Below are 22,562 nucleotides of genomic sequence, written 5' to 3' on the forward strand. Positions count from 1 at the left end.
CGTGTAGTCTTTGATCCTACGCGTGATCTGTCAAAACGCTGGAAGGGTCAGTTCTCTTTTTTTACAAACGAATAAATTAATTCAGTAGAAAGGATTTCACCACTTCTCTCCAACATCTTTAAAGTCCTTGGTTGAAGCAACCGGGCGTTATAAAATATTGAGCCCAACTTCGCAGAAAGTCCTTTCGGTTTCCCTTCCGTCCCAAACATTTTGCCTCAAAGCCACTGACAAATCGCAGTGAGAGCTTCTAGCAGGTCCAACCACGTCCACGCTCTCTGATTTCGGATCTCCGCGACTCGGAAAGGTCAGGGCTGAACACAATCGCGGGGCCGAGGGGCGGGGCCGAGGGGGCGGGGCCGAGGGGCGGGAGGAACGCGGCCAAGCCCCGCCTAACAAAGCGGAACTAGCCGTACGTCATTTCCGTCTGCGGTGTTCCAGAGCGCGCAAGCGGGGGCCGGGCCAGCGGCGAGTGGCAGGTGAAGGGAATGGTGTCCCCTCCCCCTCCGCCGGTACAGCTCCCAGTCGGCTGGCCTCTGTGGGAGATGGGTCTGAGCCGCCTCTGGATCAGTGTGTTGAGGTCCTCGCCTTCTCCAGCCCTCTTAGTGACGTGCCGTTTCTTGAAGCCCCCATTGGGCAACCAGCTTCTGTTTACAGCCTTGCCTAGGAGTAAGCCTTCCCCCGCGACCTTCCCCTCGCCCTCGGGGGCTCGCTGGCTCTGGTTGAAGGGAGCTCCCTGCCCGTCCTTGGCGCTCGCAGGGCTCCGCTCACCGCGCAGAGACCGTCTGGTCCACCTTCAGGCCGACCTCACTTTTTTCCTGGACTTTTTTTCTGTTCGGTCCGTGAAATGGTTTTCCGTCTTTTCATTTCATTATGTAGACATGGAAAGGGAAAATTCGTTTCTAAGGAGGGGGCTAGTAGTTGTTTTACCTTTTCTGCTCTTGGTAAAAAGGACCACAGGCAAAAAGGAAAAGCGAAATTACAAAATTGGTAAAAATCGCGAAACACTTTTGTTCAGTAAAATAGTAGGGGAAACAAAATGGGAAGTATAGGTTCTGATCCCAACAAATTAATTTTAATGCTGTTTTCAAACTTTTAAATAAGTTAATGGAACTTAGATTTCAAAGACTTACTTGTTTGTGAGCTTTTTCTCATGAAGCCTGAATAGATTAGCGGGGCCATGATCTATTATAATAAGTTTTTGGTTTGGGGTAGATAAAAATCTTACCTGTGAATCTGCAAGTGGAACCTGGACGTAAAGTCCTCATGACCTGGACAGTGGTTTGATAGTACTTTTTAGTATCTTAGAATTTCTGAGGTGTTTTCACATTTGGAGCCTCATAATCACCGTATACTATCAGTATTTTTTACTTAAGGCCAGCAACTGTCCCTACTCCCTTTTCTTCTCTGGACCTTGTCCTTTTAAACCTCCTGGAAATATTTTACCCTTCATACCTAACAACAGCTTAATATGCCTGAATATCTCCCATATTTTAAAAAAACTCTTGAATCCATTCCCACCTTCCAGCTAATACCCGTTAAAGAACTGTTTGCATATTCACTTTCTTAGCTTCCCCACTTCCACAACACATCTCAGGCTTTCTTCCTTGCTACTCCAATAAACAGCTTTATTTGGCCAAATCTAATTCTTTGTTCTCAGTTTACTTGGCTGTCCACAATTGAGCACTTCTTTTTCTTGAAATGTGTGGAACTGTATCATTCCCCAGTAGTGTGACTCATTTCTGAGTCAGGTAATAATTTTGAATACGGGAAGATATTTCTTCATTATTTTGTGACATTCATAGAGTAATGATGACATGCGGAATTAGTCTCCATTAACGTTTTTAAATGCTACTAACTTAAATCTCAACAACCAACAAAACAAATCAAGCCCTGATTTGTAGTATTGAAACGGATAGGTGTGGTTTCTGGGGGCTCCGAGGGGCCTGGTCCTTTATGTCTCAGCGCAGAAAGAATTCAGTGAGAGGCAAAGTGATAGAGAAGTGCTTTATTATAATAGGACACTTGTGAGGCTTACAAGCGGGCGCAGTGCGCTGCCCTGAGCGCTCCGTGGGTCACATTTTTATAGTCAAAGGAAGATGGGGGGGGGGGGTTGGGGGGGAGAAGACCTTCTTTGTCTTTCTTGAGTAGATGTCGAGTTTCCATAAATCTGGAAATCTGGCTTTGACACTAAGCAACTTGTTCTGCTCTATGAGTCAAGCAAGCCCACATTGTTTCAGGATTTTCCCATTACTTTCTTGAGTGATCATTAATCTTACTGTGGTCCCCCAAAGTTCCCTCTCTATCTACAGTCCCCTAATGGGGTTTCTAAGCTATTTGATTATCCTACTCAATCCCTATTGGTATTTGTCAGTTTCTATAATATAAATACTCCCACACTGGCCAGTTTCAAGCTACCAACATGCCTTAGGTATTGGAAAGATATGTGCAGTATTTCACTATAATATAGTTTCCACCATGCAGATACCAGTAGATAATATGCAGAGACCAGTAGTTCTCAACCTTGGGTGATTTTGCTCCCTAGGGGACATTTGGCAATGTCTGGAGATATTTTTCAGTTGTCACAACTGTGCTACTGCATCTGGTGAGTAGAAGGCAGGGATTCTGCTGAACATCCTATCGTGCACAGAACAACCCTCACAACAAAGAACCCAGCCCAGAGCACCAGTGGGTCACTGTTGAGGAACCCTGCAATAAATATAAATAACCACAAGAAAATAAATAGTAGTAAAAAATAGTGTAAGAGAGGAAAAATTTTTTTTCTGTACTCTCTTAGGTTTGGTACTTGGAGCCTGCAAGTTAAGCTGACAAAAAGATTAACAGGAGAAAAGGCATACAAATTTTATTTGATGTTAATATTTTAATTTTACATAAGTACAAGAAAGGAAGTGAAAACCCAAAGGAGTGCTTAGCCCTGGGAGCTTGTATACTATTTTAACAAAAGGTGGTAAATTTGTGAAATGACAAGACAAAGGAAAAGAGATTTGGGCTTCTAGAGATGGTAAATAGTGAGAAGGTAAATATATGGGGAAAGCTCATGGAGGGTAAGAATTCTTTAAGTAAGGTTTGTTTGTGCAGACCCATCTCAGTGCCAGTGATAATGGTTATTTTCCTCCTCCTGGTGTGGGAAAGGAGGGGGAACACCTTCACACAGGGAAATGTATGTCCTGCTTTTAGGCAGATAAAAGGGAGGATAGAGAGCTTTGCCTACATCTGCTATTTCTCAGTTGCCTCAAGCTCAAAATAATCCTTATGTCAAAGTAGCATATTTTGGGGTGGTATATTCTGATCCCCCTAATTAGTAAAGTAATTAGTAAATGATGAGTTTTCAGTATGTATTACCTTTATTTTGTTTAACTGTAAGCTTAAATAGTTTAATTTAGAATAATAACTGTGTTTAAAAACTGGTTAACAGAATCCTCAAAAATCTAAACTTTGGCTCTACTGAACCAAGTCAGCTCTAGTACACTGCCAAACCATGCCAGTCAGCTTCCCATATAATTATAGGTGTTCCTGCCTATTTCTTTTACCTTACCTCCTACTCTTCTGCCTCTTCTCTGAGCTCCAGTGGCATCGATAGAATCAATTCAGTAAAAGTGTTCTGGTTGCCCGGGTCTTCTTGTTGTACGACCAAAACACTGGCAGCTGGCATTTATCTTTTCCCTTCAAGTCTTAGGGGTTAGCAACTTTATAGAAAAGGGCAGTTCTGGTCATAAAACCAACTGCACTTGTACAAAACAGTAGAGTTAGCCTACCCCTTCCTGCCTTAAATCCTGGTGCTTGCTTCTCTTCCTTACTAATAAATGTCCTTGTGGCATTTTTTTTCCAGAATAGGACACTTTCATATACATTAAGAACCTGTTCAGGCAGATAGCCTTTCCTTTCTCTTCAGTGGGCATCTGAATTCATCTGCTGTCTCTCAGTTGGCAGAAGCTGCTTCTCCTATTATCTTTACATTTTTTAAAGCCAAACCTTTTTCTAAAATTATCAAACCATCCTTTGCTGGCATTAAGTTCTTTGGCTTTAGATCCTTCACCTTTTGCTTTAAATTGTCATATAATGACTTCACTTTTTCTTGAATCATATTAACCTGTGAGTATGACTTTCTTATATCAATCCTACACCCACATAAAAGCTGCATTTTCAATATAAGACAAAAAGGTATTTTGCAAAAAGTGCAAGGTTTTCACACCTGATGGCACAGCTACAGTGACGGCATCATGAATTTCCTTTCCTTTTTTTTTTTCACAATGCTCTTCACACGATTCATTTATCTTAAAATGGCAGGCAAGTGTAGCTATAGACCTCAATCTACAGTGCATATTAAGCTGTTCAACTTTTTCTTGTAAGGTCATGAACTCTGTTTCTTGGGAACACTTCCACTATAACTAGCAGCGCTTTGTATGGGCCCCATGGTGTTATTCAGGGTTTACATTAAACATGATGAAAAATAGGTGAGAACCGCGGCAGATCACTTTTCACTGTGATACGCAATTTACTGGAGAGATGAACTGCTTTCATGGAGATGATTAGGTTCACACAGCATTTTAAGCAGATAAGACACTTGAACTCACTGCAATAGCAACAGGAGGGGGCTATAAAATTATTACAGTGGTACAGTATGTTCTACAATTAATTTTATGCAAGTATGTTTAATACTGCATCTTTACATTTGTTTACAATTCTCTCAGCTGGAAATGGCACCATGTGCAGTCTGTGTGTGCATAAGTTTTTTGATGAATTTTAACTTTTTGTAATAGATTTGTGTGTATCTTATGCTAGCAAGTGATAAAAGTAGACTAGTATCTACATATATTTTATGCTGTCATGACATACCTTTTTCTTTATTTTTTTGATATTCCTTGGCTATGCAGTTCACCTATAAGTTTTTTCAAACTGTTGCAAATCTCCAAAAATTTTTTTCAGTATATTTGTTGAAAAAATTCGCGTATAAATGGACCCATGCAGTATAAACCCATGTTGTTCAGGGTTAACTATAGTTAAACATCCAAGGTAAGCCTGCTTTGGAATCAGGAGCCAGTCACCAATCATGTTATATCCAAATTCATGTTATTGTGGGTGGCATTATCATAGGGTATGCAACTATGGGGTATTACTGTTGTATCATACATTTTGGGAGAATTAATATTAATATTTACATAGCTATGGCTGCATAATTATTCATGCTGAGCCATAACAATAGCTTAGGGTTTTGGTTTGGTTTGGTTTGGTTTGGTTTGGTTTGGTTTTTTGCCCCCTTTCAGGGTGACACTTAAAAAACACAAGTCAGCTCATTACTCCTCTGGTCTAACCCTCCAGTAGCTTCCCATCACAGTTACAGTAAAATTCTAACTTTTCACCATGGAAAGCACTATGTAATCTGTGATCCCACTTCTCTCTGCTTTTATCTCCTACCACTCTTTTTCTCTATTGTTGGCTACAGTCACACTGGCTATCTTCCTGTTCCAGCTTCCTATTCCATTGCCTTCACATGTGCTGTTCTATCTGCCTAAAAATCTCTTTGGGTATGTAAATGTCTCATTCCACTTCATTCAAATTTCTGCTTAAACAACAATGAACTAACATAATATGTAGAATTTTTAGCCTCCTTTGTCACTTATTGTATTATTCCCTCCAATAAATACTTATTTAAACCTCTATTTTAATTGGTGCATGATATTAATGAAAGGTTAAAATCTGCCCCTAATCCCCGACATCCATCATACTAAGCTGAGTCTGAACAAAAGGACTAAAGCAACACTAAGAACAAGATCATTGACCAGGATTAAGATCCTATGAGTGGTGTCTGATATATGTACAGAGGCATCAGGTGTTGGTAGATTCCAGTTTATATATTCCAGTTTCTAGAATGTTAAGCAAATGCTATTCACATTACCTGAAATGTAACTAAAGGTAACTCCTGGCCCTGATTCCAAGACTAAACTTTAGATCAATTTTCAGTGGTGAAGAAACTTCTTAAAATTTTATTTCCAGTGTGTTGCAGACCATTGCTTTTATAAAATAAAAATGAATTACTAGAGAAAGAAAACAATAACAAAGATCTACAAACCCACTGATCGTGTGTGCCTGTGCGCATACACCACAACGTCAAATTGCTGTAAAAGCTTCAAACTACTCTCAATTTCTTTCTCTTTTCTAGTAACATGTATTTTAGAGACTGGCATAGGTCTATGAACCACACTCAAAGCAGCATAGCTTTTAGAGAGCCACCTACAGGAGAGTCACTCCAACCCCTATGCCGTATCCCTCCCCCACCCCATTTCTGCTAACTTTTCAACTTAAGCCTGCAGTGAATTGCTCTCCTGCTGGTGACAAACTAATTAAAATTCTTATTATTATTCAGGTAGTGCATGTTCATTATAGAAGTAAGCGAAAATAAACACTTTAAATTCCTCCTTAATTCCATCACCACTGTTAACATTCATATTCATGTTCGTATATACATAGTTACATATATACATACACATCTATTTGAATACGGGAGGGAGAAGCTAAGACAAATAGCTTATTACAGATAAATGTTTAATAAACTGCTCTTTGAAAACTGAACGTCATAATATGGAACATTTTCCATGTCAATGTGTATTTTTACAGCATCACTTCTAATATTCTTACAGGATTCCATTGTGTGAAAGCATCATAATTTATTTAACCAATTTCCTCTTCAGTCAGCCAGCAAATGTTATTTATTGATCATCTACTCTTTACCTACAGTTGAGAATGTTTTGGGGAAATTGATGGAATTTGCATGAATTAACACTAATGGTATCTTGTGCTATCATACACACACACACACACATACACACACACTCACATATATGTGAAGCTTTATACCTTCAATCATTAAGCATTGATAACAGGTGTAAAACTCATACGAAGTTAATTATTAGTGTATTAAAGACCCACAATAGTCCTAATGTCCTATTTGTGTTTAGTTCTTCACTTTTTTAAAATCTAGAAGTTATGCACTCTCATAGAATGCTTATAGGTGTAAATTGATCAACACTTTTGAGGACAATAGGCTGTGTCAAAATTTTAATGTATATACTCTATTCTTTTTTTATGAAGTTATGTATATCTGAACTACATACATATAGTAAAAACAAAATCACACAGTATAAAAGAATATACTGGAATAAAATCTCCTTTTCATTCCTAAATCCAGTCCCTTAGTCCCCCCTGATCCCTCCCCAGAGACAATCAGCAGTTTTCTTATATCCCCTTCCAGAGAGAGTCAATGCAAATATATATATGATACTTTTTCTCACAACATTTCCACTTCTAAAAATCCATCCAACAGAAATAATTGCATATGTACACAAATAAATGTACAAGGATATTCATTTTGTAATTGTAATAGCAAAAAACAATAGAAGCAATTTGAATGTCCAATAATAAAGAGTAAATAAATTATGACATATCTATACTTAGAAATACTATACAACTATAAAAAAATGAGGAAGACCTGTATGTATTAACATGAAAAAATCTCCAACATATATTGTTAAAAAAGCAGAAACTATGTATCGTTTCATCACATTAATGCAAATAATCCTCTATGGTATGTGTGTGTATGTATAATACAAATATATAGTCAAAATTTAAATACATAAGAAAAGAGCTGGAAGACTCACACATCTATAAATAGAGATAAAGATAACCTTTGAACAGAGGACTGGACTACAAGAAATGGGGAATGGGGGATTTTCACTTTTTATCCTATAGTTCTATATGGTTTGAAATTTTTACTAAAAGAATGTGTATGTGTATTATTTACATAACTTTTTTAAGTCCTTTATTGAAATATAATTCCTTTACACTGTTGTGCCAGTTTTTGCTGTACAACAAAGTAAATCAGCTGCATCTACACATATATCCCCATATGCACTCCCTCCCGTGACTCCTTCCTGCCTTCCCTATCTGAGCCCTCTAAGTCATCACCCATCATCAAGTTGATCTCCCTGTGTTATGCAGCATCTTCCCACGAGCTATCTATTTTACATTTGGTAGTGTATATATGTGGATGCTACTCTCTCACTTTGTCCCAGCTTCTCCTTCACGACCCCCCCCACCCCCGTGTCCTCAAGTCCATTCTCTACATCTGCATCTTTATTCTTGCCCTGTCATTGTGTTCATCAGTACCATTTTTTAAGATTCCATATATATGAGTTAGCATATGGTATTTTTTTTTTCTTTCTGGCTTACTTTGCTCTGTATGAAAAACTCTAGGTCCATCCACCTCACTACAAATAACTCAGTTTCATTCCTTATTATGGCTGAGTAATATTCCATTGTATATATGTGCCACATCTTCTTTATCTATTCATCTGTTGATGGGCATTTATGTTGCTTTCATGTCCTGGCTATTGTAAATAGTGTTGCAATGACATTGTGGTACATGTTTCTTTTTGGATTGTGGTTTTCTCAGGATATATGCCCAGGAGTGGGATTGGTGAGTCATATGGTAGTTCTATTTTTAGTTTTTTAAGGAACTTCCATACTGTTTTCCATAGTGGCTATACCAGTTTACATTCCCACCAGCAGTGCAGGAGGGTTCCCTTTTCTCCACACCCTTTCCAGCATTTATTGTTTCTAGATTTTCTGATGTTGCCCATTCTGACCGGTGTGAGGTGATACCTCACTGTGGCTTCGACGTGCATTTCTCTAACAATTGGTGATGTTGAGCATCTTTTCATGTGTTAGCCATCTGCAAGTCTTCTTTGGAGAAACGTTTCTTTAGGTCTTCCACCCACTTGTGGATTGGGTTATTTGCTTTTTTAGTATTAAACTGCTTGAGCTGCTTGTATATTTTGGAGATCAATCCTTTCTTATATCCCCTATTTTCTTCATTGGCAAATATTTTCTCCCATTCTGAGGGTTGTCTTCTTGTCTTGTTTATGGTTTCTTTTGCTGTGCAAAAGCTTTTAAGTTTCATTAGGTCCCATTTGTTTATTTTTGATTTTATTTCCATTATTCTAGAAGGTGGATCAAAAAGGATCTTGCTTTGGTTTATGTCATAGAGTGCTCTGCCTCTGTTTTCCTCTAAGAGTTTTATAGTATCTGGCCTTACATGTAGCTCTTTAATCCACTTTGAGTTTATTTTTGTGTATGGTGTTAGGAAATGTTCTGATTTCATTCTTCTACATGTAGCTGTCCAATTTTCCCAGCACCACTTATTAAAGAGGCTGTCTTTTCTCCATTGTATATTCTTGCCTCCTTTGTCAAAGATGAGGTGCCCATATGTGTGTGGGTTTATCTCTGGGCTCTCTATTCTGTTCCATTGATCTATATTTCTGTTTTTGTGCCAGTACCATACTGTCTTGATCACTGTAGCCTTGTAGTATACCTTGAAGTCAGGGAGCCTGATTCCACGAACTCCATCTTTCCTTCTCAAGATTGTTTTAGTTATTTGGAGTCTTTTGTGTTTCCATACAAATCGTAAAATTTCTTGTTCTAGTTCTGTGAAAAATGCCATTGGTAATTTGATAGCGATTGTGTTGAACCTGTAAATTGCTTTGGGTAAGATAGTCATTTTCACAATGTTGATTCTTCCAATCCAAGAACATGGTATGTCCCTCCATCTGTTTGTATCATCTTTGATTTCTTTCATTGGTGTCTTATAGTTTTCTGCATACAGGTCTTTTGCCTAGATATTTTATTCTTTTTGTTGCTATGGTAAATGGGAGTGTTTCCTTAATTTCTCTCTCTGCTCTTTCATTGTTAGTGTATAGGAATGCAAGAGATTTGGGTGCATTAATTTTGTATCCTGCTACTTTACTAAACTCATCGATCAGAGCTGGCAGTTTTATGGTAGGATCTTTAGGGTTTTCTATGTATAATATCATGTCATCTGCAAAGAGTGACAATTTCATTCTTCTTTTCCAATTTGGATTCCTTTTATTTTGTTTTCTTCTCTGATTGCTATGGCTAACAGTTCCAAAACTATGTTGAATAATAATGGTGAGAATGGACACCCTTGTCTTGTTCCTGTTCTTAGAGGGAATTCTTTAGTTTTTCACCATTTAGAATGATTTTGGCTGTTGGTTTGTCACATAAGGCTTTTATTATGTTGAGGTAATTTCCTTCTATGCCCATTTTCTGGAGAGTTTTTATCATAAATGGGTGTTGAATTTTGTCAAAATCCATTTCTGCATCTACATAGATTATCATATGGTGTGTTTTTTTAAGCTCTTTATTGGAATATAATTACTCTACCCTGTTGTGTCAGTTTTTGCTGTACAACAAAGTGAATCAGCTGTATTTAATGCATATATCCCATATCCCCTCCCTCCTGTGACTCCCTTCCACCTTCCCTATCCCAGCCCTCTATATCATCACACATCATCCAGTTGATCTCCCTATGTTATGCAGCAACTTCCCACTAGCTATCTGTTTTACATTTGGTACTGTATATATGTCAATTCTACTCTCTCACTTTGTCCCAACTTTCCCTTCACCACTGCGCTACCACCCTGTGTCCTCAGGTCCATTCTCTACATCTGCATCTTTTTAAAAAATCTTTATTGGAGTATAATTGCTTTATAATATTGTGTCAGTTTCTGCTGTACAACAAAGTAAAAGAGCCATATGTTACATATAACCCCATATCCCCTCCCTCTTGAGCCTCACTCCCAACCTCCCTATCCCACCCCTTTAGTCTTCACAAAGCATCAAGCAGGTCTCCCTGTGCTCTGTAGTAGCTTCCCAGTAGCCATCTGTTTTACATTTGGTAGTGTGTATATGTCAATGCTACTCTCTCTCTCTGTCCCAGCTTCCCCTCCCCTGGTGTCCTCAAGTCCATTCTCTACGTCAGTGTCTCTATTCTTATCCTGCCATTAGGTTCATCTGTACCATTTTTCTAGATTCCATATATATGTGTTAGCATACAGTATTTGCTTTTCTCTTTCTGGCTTACTTCACTCCGCATGACATACTCTAGGTCCATCTGCCTAACTACAAATATCTCAACTTCATCCCTTTTTATAGCTGAGTAATATTCCATTGTATATATGTGCCACATCTTCTTTATCTATTCATCTGTTGATGGGCATTTAGGTTGCTTTCATGTCCTGGCTATTGTAAATAGTGTTGCAATGACATTGTGGTACATGTTTCTTTTTGGATTGTGGTTTTCTCAGGGTATATGCCCAGGAGTGGGATTGGTGAGTCATATGGTAGTTCTATTTTTAGTTTTTTAAGGAACTTCCATACTGTTTTCCATAGTGGCTATACCAGTTTACATTCCCACCAGCAGTGCAGGAGGGTTCCCTTTTCTCCACACCCTCTCCAACATTTATTGTTTCTAGATTTTTTCATGATGGCCATTCTGAGTAGTGTGAGGTGATACCTCATTGTGGTTTTGACTTGCATTTCTTTAATGATTAATGATGTTGAGCATCTTTTCATGTGTCTGTTGGCCATCTGTATATCTTTCTTGGAGAAATGTCTATGTAGGTCTTCTGCTCATTTTTGGATTGTGTTGTTTGTTTGTTTTCGATATTGGGCTGCATGAGCTGCTTGTGTATTTTGGAGATTAATCCTTTGTCAGTTGCTTCATTTGCAAATATTTTCTCCCATTCTGAGGGTTGTCTTTTTGTCTTGTTTATGGTTTCCTTTGCTGTGCAAAAGCTTTTAAGTTTCATTAGGTCCCATTTGTTTATTTTTGTTTTTATTTCCATTATTCTGGGAGGTGGGTCAAGAAGGATCTTGCTATGATTAATGTTATAGAGTGTTCTGCCTATATTTTCCTCTAAGAGTTTTATAGTGTCCAGTCTTACATTTAGGTCTTTAATCCATTTTGAGTTTATTTTTGTGTATGGTGTTAGGAAGTGTTCTGATTTCATTCTTCTACATGTAGCTGTCCAATTTTCCCAGCACCACTTATTGAAGAAGCTATCTTTTCTCCATTGTATATTCTTGCCTCCTTTGTCAAAGATGAGTTGCCCATATGTGTGTGGGTTTATCTCTGGGCTCTCTATTCTGTTCCATTGATCTATATTTCTGTTTTTGTGCCAGTACCATATGGTCTTGATTACTGTAGCTTTGTAGTATAGTCTGAAATCAGGGAACCTGATTCCTCTGGATCTGTTTTTCTTTCTCAAGATTGTTTGGGCTATACAGGGTCTTTTATGTTTCCACACAAATTGTAAATTTTTTTGTTCTAGTTCTGTTAAGAATGCTGTTGGTAATTTGATAGGGATTGCATTGAATCTGTAGTACATCTGCATCTTTATTCTTGCCCTGTCATTGGTTTCATCAGTACTATCACATGGTTTTTATCCTTCCATTTGTTAATATGATGTATCACACTGATTGATTTGGGTATATTGAAGAATCCTTGCATTCCAGGGATAAACCCCACTTAATCATGGTGTATGATCTTTTTAATATGCTGTTGGATTCTGCTTTCTAGTGTTATGTTGAGGATTTTTGCATCTATATTAATCTGTGACATTGGCCTGTAATTTTCTTTTTTTTGTGACATCTTTGTCTGGTTTTGGTATCAGGGTGATGGTGGCCTCGTAGAATGAGTTTGGGAGTGTTCCTCCTTCTGCTATATTTTGAAGAGTTTGAGAAGGACAGGTGATAGGTGTTCTCTAAGTGTTTGATGGAATTCGCCTGTGAAGCCATTTGGCCCTGGACTTTTGTTTGTTGGGAGATTTTTAATCACAGTCTAAATTTCAGTCCTTGTGGTTGGTCTGTTTATATTTTCTATTTCTTCCTGGTTTAGTCTTGGATGATTGAACTTTTCTAAGAATTTATCCATTTCTTCCAGGTTATCCAATTTATTGGCATAGAGTTGCTTGTAGTAGTCTCTCATGAGCTTTTGTATTTCTGTGGTGTCAGTTGTTACTTCTTTTTCATTTCTAATTCTGTTGATTTGCATCTTCTCCCTTTTTCCTGATGAGTCTGGCTAATGGTTTATCAATTTTGTTTATTGTCTCAAAGAGCCAGCTTTTAGTTTTATCGATCTTTGCTATTGTTTCCTTCATTCTTTTTGGTTTATTTCTGATCTGATCTTTATGATTTCTTTACTTCTGCTCACTTTGGGGATTTTTGTTCTTCTTTCTCTAGTTGCTATAGGTGTAAGTTTAGTTTGTTTATTCAAAATTTTTCTTGTTTATTGAGGTAGGATTGTATTGCTATAAACTTCCCTCTTAGAACTCCTTTTCTCCTTTTGGGTTATTGTGTTTTCATTGTCATTTGTTTCTAGGTATTTTTTGATTTCCTCTTTGATTTCTTCAGTGATTTCTTTGTTGTTTAATAATATATTGTTTAGCTTCCATGTGCTTGTATATTTTATATTTTTTTTCCTGTAATTGATATCTAGTCTCATGGAATCGTGGTCAGAGAAGATGCTTGATATGATTTCAGTTTTCTTGAATTTACTGAGGCATGATTTGTGACCCAAGGTGTGATCTATCCTGGAGAATGTTCCTTGTGCACTTGAAAGTGTATTCTGTAGTTTGGGGATGGAATGTCCTATAAATATCAATTAAGTCAAAATAGTCTAATGTGTCATTTAAAGCTTATATTTCCGTATTTATTTTTGTTTGGATGATCTATCCATTGGTGTAATTGGGGTGTTAAAGTCTCCTATATTATTGTGTTATGGTCGATTTCCCCTTTTATGGCTGCTGACATTTGCCTTATGTAATGGTGCTCCTATGTTGGGTGCATAGATATTTACAATTGTTATATCTTCTTCTTTGGTTGATCCATTGATAATTATGTAGTATCCTTCCTTGTCTCTTGTAACAGTCTTTACTTTAAAGTCTAATTTGTCTGATATGAATATTGCTACTCCAGCTTTCTTTTGGCTTCCTGTGCATGGACTACCTTTTTCCATCCCCTTACTTTCAGTCTGTATGTGTCCCTAGATCTGAAGTGGGTTTCTTGTAGACAGCATATATAAGGATCTTGTTTTTGTATCCATTCATCCAGGCTGTGTCTTTTGGTTGGAGCATTTAATCCATTTACGTTTAAGGGAATTATTGACATGTATGTTCCTATTACCATTTTCTTAATTGTTTTGGGTTTGTTTTTGTAGATCTTTTCCTTCTCTTGTGTTTCCTGCCAGAAAAGTTCCTTTAGTAATTGTAGTAAGGCTGGTTTGGAAGTGCTGAATTCTCTCAACTCTTGCTTGTCTGTAATACTTTTGATTTCTCCATTGAATCTGAATGAGATTCTTGCTGTGTAGAGTATTCTTGGCTGTAGGTTTTTCTCTTTCAAGATTTTAAGTACATTCTGCAACTCCCTTCTGGCCTGCAGAGTTTCTGCAGAAAGATCAGCTGTTATCCTTATGGGTTTTCCCTTATATGTTTTTTGTTGCTTTTCTCTTGCTGCTTTTATTAGTTTTTCTTTGTGTTTCATTTTTGTTAGTTTTATTAATATGTGCCTCAGTGTGTTTCTCCTTGGGTTTATTCTGTATGGGGCTCTTTGCACTTCTTGGACCTGATTAATTATTTCCTTTCCCATGTTGGGGAAGTTTTCCAGTATAATCTCTTCAAATATTTTCTGAGACCCTTTCTTTTTTTCTTCTTCTTCTGAAACACCTATGATTCGGATGTTGGTGTGTTTAATGTTGTCACTGAGGTCTTTGAGATTGTCTTCCATTCTTTTTATTCTTTTTTTCTTTTTCCTGCTCTCTGGCAGTTATTTCCACCATTCTATCTTCCAACTCACTTGCTTGTTCTTCTGTCTCAGTTATTCTGCTGTTTATACCATCTAAAGTATTTTTAATATCAGTTATTGTGTTGTTCATTACTCTGTTTGCACTTTAGTTCTTCTAGGTCCTTCTTAAATGTATCCTGTATTTTCTCTATTTTGTTTTTGAGATTTTGGATCATCTCTACTATCATTACTCTGAATTCTTTTTCAGGCAATTTGTCTATTTCCTCTTCAATTATTTGGTCTTGTGGGGTTTTATCTTGCTCCTTTGCCTGCAAGGTGTTTCTTTGTTTTCTCACTTTGTTTAATGTATATTATTTGCTATCTCCTTTCCCTATGCTGCCTAGTAGTAATTCCTCTTGTTTCTATTCTCTGCCCCCTGTGGTGGGGTTGGTTGAGTGTCTTGAATAGGCTTCCTGATAGCAGGGTCTGGTGCATGCTCTCTGATGTGTGGATCTGAGTCTTTTCCCTCTGATGAGCAGGGCTGTGTCAGGCAGTGTGTTTTAAGGTATCTGTGAGCTTAATATGGCTTTAGGTAGTCTGTGTGCTGATGGGTGGGTTTGTGTTCCTGTCTTGTTTGTAGCTTGGTGTGAGGTACCCAGCACTGGCAGTTGCAGGCAGTCGGGTGAAGATGGGTCTTAGACTCTGATAGAGGGCTCCATGAGAATTCTCTGTGGTTAATCTTCCCTGTGGTTGAGGACTCTCTAGTGGTCTAGGATCCTGGACTTGGTGCTCCCTCCCCCGAGTCTCCAACTTGACCTCTGGTCAAAGAATCCAAACTCCACAGGTTGCTCAGCCTGGCAATAAAGAGGATTAAAAAAGACTGCCCAAGCCCCAGACTAATGGTAAAAGGTTAAGTCAAACAAACAAATACTGAATCAAGGAAACACATATATGCACAAGAAACACAAAAACAGAACCCAATAGAACATAAAGCACTAGAACAACCTTACAGAAGAACCCTAGAATGCAATTAGACATTTAAAAAGAAAACCAACAAAAATTCAAAGACAAAAAAACAAAACCAAAAACCAGGGAAATTGTGAAAAGGATGACCAGATATAACAGGGACTGAATAGAAACATGGAGCAAATATAACAAAGAGCAAGAGAACCACCAGATAGACTGAAAATCCCCAAAATGAAATCAAACAATTATAATTAGAACTAAGATAAAGGCAAAACCTAATAACAAAAACCAAAACAGTTTGTCTTCTGAAGAATAAAGCAAGGAAACAGAGCAGACCAATAATATTGATTAAAAGTATAATAAAATAAAATAAAATAAAATAAAATGGGATAGAACACAGAGCAACAGAAAAGTGTACTATGACTAGAAATATAAAAAGAAAAAAAATAGAAATGTATTAAAGATAAAGAAGAAAAGAAGATAGGGAAGATAAGCTCAGCACTATAAAAAGCTAGCTAGAAATAGAAATATATAAAAAGACTGAAAATAAAAATAAAAGTAAAAAATAGAATAAAAAATATGTTACAAAATGTGAAGATCCCTTAGGGTTATGATCATAATTAAAAGAAAAAAAGAGCTAGAACTGACCACAGAATGGATCAGATCAACAGAATTAATAATAATAATTCTATATCCTTGGGGTCTCAGTTGTAAGTGTCCTTGTACTCGCCTTGAGCCTCAGGCTACCTTCACCTCCTCAAAAGGCCCTCTTCTGCCTCTGAGTTGGACTCTGGATCTGCTGTGGGTCCTATGGGGTCCACTTAGGCGCTAATCTGACCCAATTCCTGTATGTGCCTGCTCCCACAGTCCACACCTGCCAGAGCTAGACCTTTTTCATTTGTGGGAACATTCATTGTCTACTCAGATATTCCAAAGACATAGGGTCTACCTAGCTGATCACCAGGATTTAGTCTGTAGCATGTATATCTGATGGAAAGATTTTAGAACCTCTTCCTTTACCCCCCTCTCCCTGGTGTTCAGCTTTGGTTTTGCTCATGCTTCTGTGTGTGGTCTAACCACCAGAGTCTGGTCCTGAGTCTGCCTTGGAGCTCTTTGGGTCTGCCTCAGTGAGGGTTTCCTTTATTGTTCATCTGCAGATGCAGGTGTGTGGGGGGAGAGAGGCTTTGATAGTGGCTCCTCTCCCTGCATGTGACTAAACAGTAGCACCCTGCCTGGATTGCGGGAGCCCCGGGGTGATGCCAAATGTGCAGGGATGCTGGTGGCTGTGGGTATAGGAAATCTGTCTTCAGAGTGGTTCTTTACTGGTGCCTGGTACAGGTGCCTGATGGGAAGACTTTGGGGGCTTTTTGTATTACTCTGAAAGCAGCAGAGCTTCCTTTGTTGTTCATCTGTAGGCACCGGTGTGTGGGGAGAGAGAGGGTACAATAGTGGCTCCTTCCTCTGCATGTGTGTCAGCAGTAGCCCCCTGCTTGGGTCATGGAAGCCCTGGCAGTGACAGCAGTGCCTACTGCACAGGGAAACCAGTGGGCTCAGGTATAAGCGGAGTGTTTCCAGAGCTGGCACACTCTGTGGACTTCTGGTTCTTGGCAGCAGGCATATCAGGGCAGCCCGCCCCCCCCCCCCCCAGTGGGCTTTTTCTATCCCTTGTTGACTGTGACAGCCAGGTCCAGAGGGGGCCTCCCTTTGTTCATCACAAGCACCAAAAGAGAGGCTACAACAGTGACTCCTCCCTGCTGTGTGTGAGTCAGCAGTAGTGAGCTGCCACCATGGCTGCCCAGCTTTCTGCGGTAGGCATTCTCCTCTGTGGATTTCTTCCCTCCTGTCCCCTCAGTCCATCTCCCCACAGCCAACAATGTTTCTCACCCTGAACCAGTTCTCTGGTTCCCATGTTCCAGCTCCCAGACCCCCTGTACAGCTGTGAACCCACGTCTCAGTCTGGGACACACAGAGCCATGGTACAAACCCTCTGTGTGTTTCTCGCTCTTTCCCATCTGCCACAGATAGGCTGCACCCTCTTTGGACAGTCCCAAATGCCTCCCTTCTGACCCAATCAAATTCCCCATTGGAGCAGAGGTTTCCCTGTCAGATAAGGGGGGTTTCCCCAAATTTAGCAATTTCTCCTCTGTTTCAGCTCCCCCCACCTAAGAGTGTAGGACTCATCCCTTTCCTTTCTTCTCCACCTCTTTCTCCTTTTTTTACCTGCTCTGTCCTACCCAGTTATGTCGGGATCTTTGCAGTCCTTTCTGGTGTCTAGGGTCTTCTGTTAGTGTTCAACTGGCTTTCTGTGGGAATTACTGCATCTTTTGACGTATTCATGATGCATCTGTAGAGAGAAATGCACTCCACATCCTTCTACTTCACTGCCATCTTTTAGTCCCCCAAAGTGATTTAAAATATACTCCTTTGCTTATTCTCTTTTAGGATTTTCACATGGCTTGGAAACAGGAATCAGAATTTACAAAGAGAGACAGAGCTGCCAGAGTCATTCAGAAGGCCTGGACACGTTTCCTTGTGAGTTTATTTCTTTTTTTTTTTTTGCAGCTTTATTGAGATACAATTGACATATCATATAGTTCCCCGGTTTAAAGTATACAATTCAGGGACTTCCCTGGTGGTCCAGTGGTTAAGACTTCAGCTTCCAATGCAGGGGGTGGGTTCGATCCCTAGTTGGGGAGCTAAGGTCCCACACGCCTGTGGCCGAAAAACCAAAACATAAAGTGGAAGCAATATTGTAACAAATCCAATAAAGACTTTAAAAAGTTATAAAGTATACAATTCAATAGCTTTTAGTATATTAAAGAGTTGTATACCATCCTTTGCTTTATAAGTAAACATTTTTTTAAAGTTTCAAAAAGTTAACATTAATTAATTATCTCATTAGCCTCACAAATGTTTTTTGAGTTTCTGACCTGGGCCAGGCACTTTGATAATGGCTACTATGAACAGAAGTATCACTAATTGGCTTATTTGGCTTTCATCTCTAAAACCTTTATAACTTGACTCTGGAATCAGGTTTGTGAACAAGTATTAGGGATATATTCACTCATTAAATGTTTATTCAGTACCTACTCTCGAGGACATAAAGCATATCTGGATTAATGTATTTGTTTCTTACCATGCTCTAGTATGAGTAAAACTGGTCTTATCCAAGAAGGAATATTCCAAGTTGATTTACTGGGTTAGGTGAGAGCCAAGAGGTAAAATGACTTCTCTCTTTTCTCTAGGATAGCATCAACACTCCATGTGAAGTGGCATGGCTCTCTTTGTAGCACACAAAAATACTTTTATATCAGTTAATGATGTCTTGAAAAATAGTTTCCATTATTTGCCTATGCTGGGACATAACAATTGATTTCCAACACTAAAGAAAAAAAAAAACTTCCTTTTGAATCTACTGTTCCTTTGTTGGTTTCTAACAACATACTTGTCATCTAGGCTTAAGCTTTTCTGTCATTTGTAATTTCTCTCCCACATTGAAATCCAATCTGCCACATACCTTTGAATACCTGTTATGTTCCTGACACTGGCATTTTACAATACATGCTTGCACTTCAGGAGCTTCAGTAGAGAAGCCATGTATATAAACAAGTGTGTGTGTGTGTGTGTGTGTGTGTGTGTGTGTGTGTGTGTGTGTGTGTATTTTAACAAGATGGTAGACTAAGCACACATTTTCTTTCTATCCCTCTAGAACCCAACTGAAGTGACAATGTATAGAAAGTTAACCCATAACAGAGAGAAGGGAGTTCATGAGCAAATAAGAAATTTTATCTTATTTCTGGGAAACCAAAAATAAATGGTAGTATCCTGTTAGACATACCTATGTAGAAGACTTGCCTAGACATACCTTAAAGGGGCACTAGTGAGATGGGTGGTTTGGCATTGGAACCCTAGAAAGGATATCCATTAGGATTTAGCAATGTAAAAGGGCTAAGAGGAGAATGACTATAGACAACAGGATTAATTGAAGTTCTATATATGTGCCAGTTGTCTCCACCGCCACTTCAGGACCCAAAGCTATAAGTAGGTGGATATTTATCATTAGTCACAAATCTGCTGGTATGTGGATATTTACTGTTGGGCATAGGAGAAACAAACCCTGAGTAGCCCAAAGCTTCAGAAAGGTGGCAGAGGTAAAGTCAAGAAAAAAGATCCCGTTCGTTCCAGAAAATCTCCTGAAAAAGAGGACGGCTTATCAGGCCCTCAGAGCCATCCAGGCAAAGCAGGCACTTTTGCAAAGGAAGGAGCAGAGGAGAGGAAAAGAGCTCAAGTTTAAACAACTAGCATGGTTCCTATGTGATTCCTGGTGGCAGCTACACGACCGGGCACAACTCAGATGACTAGAAGTGAAACCTTATGGCTTGGAAGTGCCAGATAAACATTCCTGGGCCTTTGTTGTATGCATCCAAAGGATTAATGGGGTGAGTTTACTGGTGCAGAGGGCCATTGCAAGACTTCACCTGAATAAGATTTTCAGTGGTGTCTTTAGGAAAGTAACCCCTTAAACCATAAAAACCCTTCATATGGTAGAAGCTTATGTGACCTGTGGATTTCCAAATCTGAAGTCTGTTCAGGAACTCATCTCGAAATGTGGACAAGCCAAGGTCAAGAGTAAAATCATCCCTCTGACAGACAACACAGTGATTGAGGAGCACCTGGGAAAGTTTGGTGTCATTTGCTTGGAAGACCTCATTCATGAAATCGCCTTCCCAGGGAAGGATTTTCAGGTGATCTCAGGGTTCTTGTGCCCTTTCCAACTCTCAGTGGCCTAGCAAGCTACCAAGAATAGAGTGGGCTTTCTCAAAAAGTGGGCTCACCTGGCTATCAAGGTGAATGTACCAATTGGCTCACCTGGCAGCTGAACTAAACCCAGAATATCTGAAAGCACAGTGCATTGCAAGCATGTGTTTTGTTTTATGGAATTGTTACCCATTGTCTTCAAGGCAGATTATTTTCTGCTATATCTTCAGAAACTGGAGGTGAAAGGTCAGGAAAAGATGTGCACAGCAGGCACTTTTCACCCCACCTCAGTTCCAAGGAAATGTTCCAGTGTGTTTTCTGTGATGGCCATTGTCCACCACTGAAATGAGGAAAGGACTCATGCCACGGAGGAGGGAGCCCCGTTTTATCACATCTTCCATCCTGGGGTTTAATGTTGGTGAACGAATACCCAAGCATGAGTGCAAGAGAGCAGTGGACCAAGCCCAGGGCCTTGTTTTGGGAAGAACTTGAAATATAGTTAGAAAGAAGCTCACAAAAACAATGCTCAGTTGTCTCTGCTGTGAGCCCATGTTCTAACTTCAGTGACAGCTTGGCAAGCTCTCAGATGTGGCTGTCACTAGGTGTATCCAGTAGCTTCCTTATCCTTGCTTGCAACCGGCTTAATGCTTTTCTCTAGCTTAGAATTTTAACCTACTCTTGGATCTATGGGAAGGGACAGACCCTTTCTCCTGCCAAATGGGGCGTTTCCTATTAAGAACGCAGTGGTAGGTTGCTGAGCCCTGTGCTCCCCATTTATTTCTGCTGGGCTTCAACATGGAATGTTCTGGTTTCCCTGATGATCAGTCCTCTTCTTAAAATCCAAGTCAGAATCTGAAAAAGAATGGATATATGTATATGTATAACTGATCCACTTTGCTGTACACCTGAAACTAGCACAACATTGTCAATAAACTATACCCCAATATAAAACAAAAATTTTTTTAAAAAGGGACTTCCCTGGCAGTCCAGTGGCTAAAGCCTCTGTGCTTCCACTGCAGGGGGTGTGGGTTCAATCCCTGGTCAGGGAACTAAGATCTCATGTGCTGTGCAGCAGCGCAGCACCTCCCCTGCCCTGCCCCCCCCAAAAAACCGAAAACTCCAAACCCTGAAGGTTTATCTCTTTAAAAAATTTACATGAACCATCTGGTAAAGCTAGTTCTAGCATGGATTTGGTACTCCACAGCAAACCCTCTTAATTTTAGTGCTTGAGAGATGTCTTGCTTAGTTGCTGGCTACCTGGCCATACTTCCTCTAAGAAAGTCTGTTGATTAACTTATTCTCCCCACTTCACAAAGCTCCAAGGCAATTGTCTTGTTCATGTGTGTGAACTGTGGGAAAACAGGAGACTTACACAAAAGCACAGGATACTTACACTAGCTCCTTAGAAAAACTGACACAGACCTTCATTCTTCACTACTAATGGACAATTGCCTGACATTTAAGGAAAACCAATGATGTAGAAACAGAAAGAAAGAACAGAATCTGAAGGAAATAAAAATGGTAACCAGTTTAGCTTAGATCAGTATGTTAAATGGCTCTAGGAAGGTTGTATCTGGAGACTAAATGGTACCCTATGCAACAGAAGGTATGACTGAGAAGTTGAATTTAAAAAGACCTTAGAAACTGAAAAAGAACTAACCATGAAAGTCATGGTTCAAATATAAGGCAAATTAATATAGTTGTAGTTCTCTGTGTAAAGAGAATACATTTGGTCTTGATTCAAGATACATTCTACTTCAAGTGGCCCAGAGGGTAACTTCTAAATAAGGATGCATAGTTTTAGCATATTATATGGCCCTATAATTGAATAATTTGCATAGTCATAGTAATGTGAATGTAGAGTTTTTTCTGTAATTTTAAATATTTTTCTTAAAGAAATATGTGTACTTCTTTAAAATAAGTAATGTAAAAGAACTTATACTAAAAAGCAAGTCTTTACCCCATCTCACTCCTTTCCACCTTCATACTCTAAAATCAACCACTTTTATCTAGTTTTTGTTTTAGATCTTCTAATCACAGTTCCATGCTTATAAATGATATGCTTATTATCTTATACTTAACTTTAGACATGATCTGTTGACTTTCTGCAAAGATAATTAAGAATTTATCTTACTTATTCTTCAAAACCCTGCTTATCTCCCCCCTCAGCATGTCATTGTTTTAAT

General features: G+C 39.0%; 1 protein-coding gene and 1 pseudogene across 1 annotated transcript in view; both read left to right on the forward strand.

Annotated features, from left to right (window-relative positions):
* The first annotated feature begins 447 nt into the window (after positions 1–447).
* Positions 448–22,562, forward strand: part of C9H11orf65 (chromosome 9 C11orf65 homolog) — a 91,488-nt gene continuing 69,373 nt past the window's right edge. Inside the window, exons 1-2 of the mRNA XM_057750341.1 lie at positions 448–476; positions 18,061–18,150. Of these exons, the coding sequence (XP_057606324.1) occupies positions 18,070–18,150 (81 nt within the window). The 5' untranslated portion in view covers positions 448–476; positions 18,061–18,069. The remainder of the gene's footprint in view (positions 477–18,060; positions 18,151–22,562) is intronic.
* On the forward strand, positions 18,569–20,503 carry LOC130860161 (60S ribosomal protein L7-like 1; annotated as a pseudogene).

This window comes from Hippopotamus amphibius, chromosome 9 (genome assembly GCF_030028045.1).
Source record: "Hippopotamus amphibius kiboko isolate mHipAmp2 chromosome 9, mHipAmp2.hap2, whole genome shotgun sequence".
NCBI classification, from domain to species: Eukaryota; Metazoa; Chordata; class Mammalia; order Artiodactyla; family Hippopotamidae; genus Hippopotamus; species Hippopotamus amphibius.